At 41.5% G+C, this 8,498-nt stretch overlaps 1 protein-coding gene across 2 annotated transcripts; it reads left to right on the forward strand.

Moving 5' to 3' along the window:
• The first annotated feature begins 12 nt into the window (after nt 1-12).
• On the forward strand, nt 13-8,372 carry znf142 (zinc finger protein 142). 2 transcript variants are annotated; one of them, XM_089133115.1, is made up of 9 exons: nt 13-104; nt 216-260; nt 656-836; nt 1,085-1,219; nt 1,292-2,119; nt 3,840-4,017; nt 4,106-6,908; nt 7,604-7,709; nt 7,783-8,372. In XM_089133115.1, exons 3-9 carry the CDS (start codon nt 761-763, stop codon nt 8,262-8,264), a joined length of 4,608 nt encoding a protein of 1,535 aa, XP_088989241.1. In that variant the 5' UTR covers nt 13-104; nt 216-260; nt 656-760; the 3' UTR covers nt 8,265-8,372. The 2 variants fall into 2 exon arrangements, with proteins under 2 accessions (XP_088989241.1, XP_039505684.2); XM_039649750.2 differs by having other exon boundaries at nt 28-260.
• Nucleotides 8,373-8,498: the final 126 nt, after the last annotated feature.

The raw sequence follows: 8,498 nt of genomic DNA on the forward strand, positions 1-8,498 counted from the left end.
TGTTCGAGAAAATAGTTCCGTATGTAATGTGTTTCACATTAATAGTTCCGCTGTGTGACTGTTTACAGTTTTCTTTTACGACGCAGTCTCGTTATGACACTAAGGTATCTTTAGGAACAGTCAACTGTAGATTTTGGGTATTTTATAATTGACAATTCTTCAACATGTATACGAGAGTATTGTGTAAGAATTAATTTTCCTCTTTGAACAAAAAGGCCCAGAAATGACGCCGTTTTATTGTTTCCATCATTCAAATGAAGGTAACGTTAATTTCTTAATCATATAATTTAAGTAATGATTATAATAAAGTTTTTTTTTATTAAAGGTGTCTCTTGATGCTGAACAGAGCAGTTCGCTGTAACACATCTTCTGCGCTTCCTTGAGAATGTGTTGTTTATGTTTATCAGAGCAAATGAAACACGAAACCAGGCGCAGTAGGTCGAAAATCTGTTCAATCGAATCCCGTTTGTTCCAACAAAACCTCCTCTCAAAGGCTCACATGACATTATATTTATCCCACTGTATTAATTTGTGTACTGTTACTGTTCATTGCTGTATCATGTCCTTTATGTTGTGTTAAATAATCTGATCAGCTTTCAATCTCAAATCTGGTATTCCATAAACCATAAATCATTTGATCTCATTGGTGATGCAGAACAGTCTTGCCCTGAGAGACAGAAACACTTCATGATCCTGATGCTGTAATGGAGTTTTACCCCTCTCCTGATTGACTGATGTCCTGTTTTGCCCGAATTATAACATGGACCAACAAGAGCCTGGATGTGATGCAGAACAGATCATACATATGGAAAATAATGCAACAGATACACCTGAAGGTAAAATACAATAATGTTTATTAATTATTTATTCAGTAAGGTATGGGGCTCTGGAATATTTGATTTGGATTTGTCTGTCATTTCTTTCTGTGTCCTAATAAAATAATAATGACTCTTGATTATTTGTGTAACAGTACATATATATATATATATATATATATATATATATATATATATATATATATATATCAGGTATGAATTTGTCTTTTTTCGATAATACAAAGTGTTGCATTTTCTTTCTGTTGTAGTTTTGTCTCATTTGAATATAACAGATATGCCTGTGCAATCTAAAAGAAGGAAAAGTATGGACAAAAAATTAAAAGCTTCAACAAATAAAGGGAAAAAATCGACCACCATTACCCAAGGAACGTCTCCATCTAAAGGTAAATACCATGAATGTTATGATTAAAATAATTGCAATCCCAGGTCTGACCAGGTCCCATTTTTTTATTTAGTGGGACATGTTGCAGAAGGCACCGAACACATGTTTCGCACCCACATCTGCTCCGAATGCAGACGCTGTTTCAAGAGTCGCTCCCATTTGATAGAGCACATGCGCATCCACTTTCCCGACCCCACTCTGCAATGTCCCACCTGCAAACACCATTTCACCAGCAAGAGTAAGCTACGCATCCACATGCTGAGAGAGACGGGACAGAAACTGCACCAGTGTCATCTATGTGAGTACGGAGCGGTGGAACGCAACTCTCTGCGACGACACCTTGCCAGTGTGCACGGGCATCAAGAGGATAAAGCTCCCAACGGAGAGCTGTTTAAGTGCCCAACTTGCCAAAAGACATTCAGTCAGAGTCAGGCATTAAAGATCCATATGAAGTCTCACAATAAGATACAAGACGGACAGCCCTTGCTTTGCTTTCATAAAGGCTGCTCATTTCAGAGTACAGAAAAAAAGCAGCTTCAAAAGCATGTATTAGATGCTCACCAAATTGAGGCCGTGGAGTGCCGCCATCACGCCTGTGGCTCCTTCTTCGAGAGTCAAGAAGACATGGAGAAACATTTCCGGACGCATCAGGCTTATCACTGCCCCCACTGTGACTTCTCGTGCTCAAATAAGAGCCATTTCCAGCAGCACAAAAGGCAAGGACATCCAGGGAAACAAGAACTGAACTGTAGCTTCTGCCCTTTCTCCTCCCTCAACCCTGTAGAGTTCGAACAACATGTTGGTCATTTTCATGCCAATGAGAAAACACAACACTGCCCGCAGTGCAGCTTTGTAACCGCTCACAAAAGAGTCCTGAAAAGACACATGCTGATGCATACTGGTAAGATATTTAGTTTTTCTACATAGTTCTTTAAGTGCTAATAGGGTTAGGTCACTCAAAAGAAAATTTGAAAATTCATGAAATACAGAAGATATTAGGCTCTATTTCATGCAGATGAGGACAAAGTACTCAACTTCTTTATTTGAGTGAAAGCACAGATACACTCCGTTACAAGTAAAAGTTGTAAACACCGATTTTTACTTAAAGGTGCAGTGTGTAATTTTTTGTGGTTTAATTTATTTAGTGGTGAGGTTGTGAATTGCATCCAGCAGAAGTCACGGTAGCTGAAAAGATGTCTTCGTCTGAGACAGCAGAGAGTATTCAGTTAATCAATTAAGTTTCTTTACAAAGATAAATTAAGAAATCAGTTTTTTTTAATTATTCAGTAAAACGATATGTTATTGCGAATATTATTGTTACTTGTTCATCATTGTGTCAGTGTTTTATTCGCTGACTTTAGCTAGCTTCTTTGCACTAAGAACAACACAAAGTGTAAAACGCGTTTGTCCATTTAGGGCCACTGTAGAAACATATCGATGTAAGGGTACCCGCAGTGTAGGCTATGTAGATAGAAATTACTCTTTCTAAGGTAATAAAAACATAACGGTTCATTAAGTAAGGTCTTTATACTAAAGACATAGTAATGTAAATGAAATTGCATTCCTGTCAACAGATCCTCATAAATATTACACAATGCACCTTTAAGTAAAAATACAGAAGTACTTGTTTTTAAAAGTGTTTTAAAAGTAAAAACTGCATTTTTTATTATTGTTGCATTGTTGTATCTAATACTTACACAGTACCGTATGCATCTGAATCTATGCATGCCTGCCTACCCTCATATCAATGTCAAATTTATTTCTAGAACACAGTTCCAGTAGTGGGATTGTATGCGAGATTGAATAAGTGCACTCAATAATGTCCACAAATTGCTGTTCTATTTAAAGTTTTTTGGCTTTTAGTATGAATATGTTAGCCTTACTGCTATCTATAAGCTAGTGTGCTTCGCATTTAGAAGACCAAACCCAACATTGAAAATGAAAATCAGGTTGATGTCAGTTGACTTCAACCCGACTTTTATTTCCAACCAAAATCATCCCGACTGACGTTACTACTTTCTACTCAAGGACCTTGACAGTATTGTAGTGTAGTAAAAAGCAAGATATTTGTCTTTCCAATGTAGTGAAGTTAAAGTAAAAAGTTTCCAGAAAAAAATAACACTCAAGTAAAGTACTCAAAAAGTGTACTTTGTTACTGTCCATCCACCTCTGATTCCATACAATAAAATACATAAACGTAACAAAAGTAGTCTTTTGTAGTAAACATATTCCAAGTATTCTGAAGTCATGCAATACATTTGTGTGAGGAACCAAGTGAAATGTAGGTATCTTCCCTAATTTCATAGCATTCGCTCTAAGCTTTAGTTTGGTTGCAGCAAATTTGAAATACTAGATAGCAGACAGGTTTACTTGGATTTGTTTTATGATACTTTTACAGTGTTTTTTGGTCCTTTTTGGAGCTTGGTAGTATTAATCACCATCCACTTTTATTCTGTGAAAAAGAGCAGCGTGGATATTGTGCTTTACATCTTAATTTGCGTTTTGCACAGGGTTTAAAAATAACATGACAGTGAGTAAATGATGATAGCATTTTTATTTTTGAATGAACTATTCCTTCTGAATTGGCCATGGCTGGACATATTTAACATTTGTATTTACAGGTGAAAAGCCCCACAAATGTACGCAATGTGACTTCAGATGCCGTGATGAGACGTACCTTTCGAAGCACATGCTGACACACTCCAGTGACAAGCAGCACATGTGCTCAGAATGTGGATATGTTACGAAATGGAAACACTATCTCAGTGTCCACATGCGTAAGCACGCAGGAGATCTGAGGTTTGTACCTGGATTGTAATTAAAACGTGATTTAAAAAAACCCAAAAACATTTCAGTTTATTTGACTAGACCGCCTCTTATCTCTCAGGTACAAATGTAATCAGTGTCCATATCGTTGCCACCGCATCGACCAGCTGAACAGCCATAAACTCCGCCACCAGGAAAAATCCCTGATCTGTGAGGTGTGTGCATACTCCTGCAAGAGAAAAACAGAACTGCGCAACCATATGCAGCTGAAGCACTCTACAAACGTAGATCCCCAACCTCCTGTTTACCAGTGCAAGTTTTGCCCATACACAACAAAATACCGGCAAGCCCTGCATAACCACGAGAACTGCAGGCACACCCGGACACGCGTGTTCCGCTGCGCGCTCTGCCACTACACCACATTTAGCAACACCGGCCTCTTCCTGCACAAAAAGAAATCTCATGGATATGTGCCAGGAGATGTGGGGTGGCTTGAGAAGTATGCCGAGAAAGAGAAAGAGCAGAGCTCTGCGGATTTGACACACAACTTTTTCTCCAAAACCGCAGCACCTCAGACTTCAGGTTCAGAATTCAGGGAAGAAACGGGTAATACCAAACAGTCCAATAAGACTATAGATGACTCACAAGATATGTCTGTAAATGATAATGAGGAAGAAGCAATAACAGCCAAGGAAATGACTTTAGCACGGCACGTCAGTCTTGGGATTGAGTCTGCAAGAGAAGACGCAAGTAATCTTTCTGGAGAATATCCAAATGATGAGGAACAGTGCGGCACCCCACTTTTTACTTCCCAAACCAGCACGAATAGCACACAAATGATACTTGTTGAGACAGTAAACATACAGGACTCTGCATTTGACGCACAAGTTAAGAGTCATGTTGGATTTCAGACATTGCATACAATCCACCAGAACTTCCCAGAACCATCCGTTGAGGATGATGCCGCTTGTGAGGATCAAAGTGACTCTGAAGACCTGCCACCAGTGACGGAAACTGTAATGAACAGGGAGGGACTTCAGGACAACTCTGTAGAGCCCTCAGCTTCTGAGAGTCGTCTGCAGGTAATGAGAAAACAGGATAAAGACCAAGCTGAAGCACTCATATTAGAAGGCAGGGTGCAGATGCTTGTTGTCCAGACGCGGGACAATATGTTTCAGTGTAGCCGTTGCTCCTATGTGACCAGAAAGCATGCGGCATTAATCCGGCACTGCAAGTCGTCTTGCCAGGTCATGAAAGCAGGACTACGTTGCCAGGACTGTGGCATGAATTTTAAACAGCAACGCTCTTTAAACACCCATTGCCTCCGGAAATGCAGAAAGAAGTTCGATTTAACAAGCACTGTAGGTAAATCAGGGAGTTGTGTTGGTAGTTCAGGGAGTGATGCATCTATACAGATACAGAGTGTGACAGTCACTGATTCTGCAGATTCAAGAGTAAAAGGTTCGGCTGAACCTGAAAGCCCACTGTCTGCTATTATAACTGTGGGAAATGAGACTGATTCAATCACATCTGAAGGAGGGAAGGCAACTGTTGGGAGTAGAAACAAGGAGGTGGAAGTGGAGGGATTGGTAAATGAAACCTCTGGCTATTTTGAAGATGATGGTAGGTATACTTGTAGAAATTGTCCTTTCTCCTCTGTCAGGAAAGTCACAATAGATCGACATTGTGCAACATGCAGCATTATGGGAAACACCCATAAGGTACATCTGGCTGAAATGGGAGAGCAGTTTGAGCAAGAGGATAATCCTAGCGACTCAGACCATGATCAGGAGGAAGATGGGGCAAATGACTCAGAGAGACCTCAAAACCCCAAACCTCGATTCTCATGTCCCAACTGTCCGTTTATCTGTCACCAGAAGAGAGCTCTAGCAAGCCATGAAATAAAGGGCTGTTTAAAACCAGGTGAATTACAGTGTCAGCACTGTTCATTTGTTGCCAAATCAGACAAATCTCTCAACCATCATATCCTGGGACACAAGAAAGACTTGAAGGCTACTAGAGGTAAATTGTCTGGTAATCTTCAGTGCAGTCTTTGCTCCTTTACCTGCAAACAAAAGCGCTGCCTGACACAGCATGTTGCCGTGAAGCATGAGGGAGTCCGCCCTCACCGCTGCCGCTTTTGCACTTTCAGCACAATTCGTCGCTACCGGCTGGAGGCCCACGAGTCCCTGCACACAGGTGTTGGGAGACATAGCTGTGAACTCTGTGGCCAAACTTTTGGCACCACATCCAGACTACGCTTACACCATCAACGCATTCATGACAAACAGGCAACGCACTTCTGTTCACTTTGCGATTACAGAGCATATAACCTCAACGATATTAACCGCCACAACTTGAGCTGCCACACTGGCGATCTTGCCTACAATTGCAGCCAATGCAATGCACGTTTCAGCTCCGAAGTTGCCCTGAAGCAGCACAACCACAGAGCACATCCAGATGCCAACAGCCTGTCCTGCACCCAGTGTAACTTTACCTGCAGCCGCCAAGCTGCTCTCAAAGCACATATGCAGCGTGAACATTCTGAAATCAAGACAAAAGATCCTCAAGATGGTCTTGAGAAACAAAGTAAGATATCCAACAACCATCAATGCTTGGTTTGTTCCTTCAGCACCCATAAAAGGCTCATTCTGGTCCAGCACATGTTAGATGAGCATGAAGACGGCCCAGCAGAGGAGAAAACTCTGAAGTGTGATGTTTGTGGTTTCTCTTGCACCCATCAAGTGGTGTTTGACCAGCATGTGCGGTCACATGGAGGAACCTTCCTCTTTAAGTGCACCGAATGCAAGTTTTCCACGAGGAACAAACAGAAGATCACGTGGCACATTCGAATCCATACAGGAGAGAAACCTTACCACTGTGAGATGTGCAACTATGCATGTGCTGATCCTTCAAGACTAAAGGTATGAATGATAATTACCTAAAGCCCCGTTCACACTACACGCGACTTTGTCGCTGCAGGTCCCCCACTACTGGTTGCCTAGTAATGTTTGTGAGTGACATTCACGGAAGTTACTCTATGTTAGACAACAAATATGTTTTATTGCCGCTACAAACAAATATTTTGTAAGGAAAAGTCTAAATATAAATGGAATCAGTACATAAAATGCATAATATTACAGATGAACGAGAAACAGTGAGTGCTCTTTGCCATCGCGGCAATTTAGCTGCAGCAAACGGGCAAATACCGGGCCAATCTGGGTTCCATTCAGTCACTGAGTCAGTACGATGAACACCACTGTATGTACACGGAGATATATCATGAATTATAGGACAGTTTCTGACTGCTAAAATGAGCTTCTCGTTCAACTTGTCTCGCACTGAAGAGTGACGCGCTCCACTGACTTCACTCCTATTGGTTGTCGCTCGCGAAAATCGCCCTTCATTTGCATAAAGTTAAACATTTCTCAACTTTGTCGCGTCGCTGGACACGCCCCACCGGTCGCTGTCGCGCGTGTCGCCGGAAGTCGCCCGCTCACCATTGATAATGAATGGTATATCGCGTCGCGTGTAGTGTGAACGGGGCTTAAGATGGCGATTCAAGGTTGGGGAATTTGGGTTATGACTTTCAATTCTGTTTCAATGCTCTTTATTTTAGTATCATATGAGGATTCACATGGAGGAACGCAAATATCTCTGCCCAGAATGTGGCTACAAATGCAAATGGGTCAACCAACTGAAGTATCACATGACAAAACATACAGGTATGTGCTATTCTAACTCACTCTAACTGTAAAGTTTCTGCACACCTTGATGTTTTATCCTGGTTTCTAACAGGTGCCAAACCATACGTATGTGAGGACTGCGAGTACCGCACCAACCGTGCCGATGCCCTGCGCATCCACCGGGAGACACGCCACAGAGACGTGCGTTCCTTCATATGTGAGAAGTGTGGAAAGGCTTTCAAGACGCGCTTTCTGCTCAAGACACACCAGAGAAAGCACAGTGAGGAGCGGCCTTACGTGTGCTCCGTATGTCAAAGGGCGTTCCGCTGGCCTGCGGGTCTCCGCCATCATTACCTGTCCCACACCAATCAGCTGCCATTTAAATGCCTCCACTGTCCCTACCGGGCTAAACAGAAATTTCAGGTTGTGAAGCATCTTCAGAGACACCATCCAGACTTGCCTGTCCAAGATGGTGTGGGTAAAGACCAAGAGGCCTCTAGTATGGGTACACAGAAGACATGGCTTGAGGAAGAAGAGAGACAAGAGGATGAGCAAACTGCTTTAGAGCACATGCAAACTGCAAGGGACATGTAACCATGCACTGTTTCTGTATTCATTTCAATTGATGAATTTGTCCATCATGTGAAAGTATAACTTGTCTTGGTATCCAAACCACACGGAATAAACTTATTTTTTTCAGTATGTTTATTCCTTTAAGACATTAAAAACAAACATTTAATACGAGTATAAGTCATTTACTTATGAACACTTGCTTTTGGGTTATTTATAAAAGGTACTTTACCGTGTTCAATTACGTAAAACCAAATA

The sequence above is a fragment of the Pimephales promelas genome, chromosome 7 (genome assembly GCF_988280905.1).
Source record: "Pimephales promelas chromosome 7, fPimPro1.hap1.1, whole genome shotgun sequence".
NCBI classification, from domain to species: Eukaryota; Metazoa; Chordata; class Actinopteri; order Cypriniformes; family Leuciscidae; genus Pimephales; species Pimephales promelas.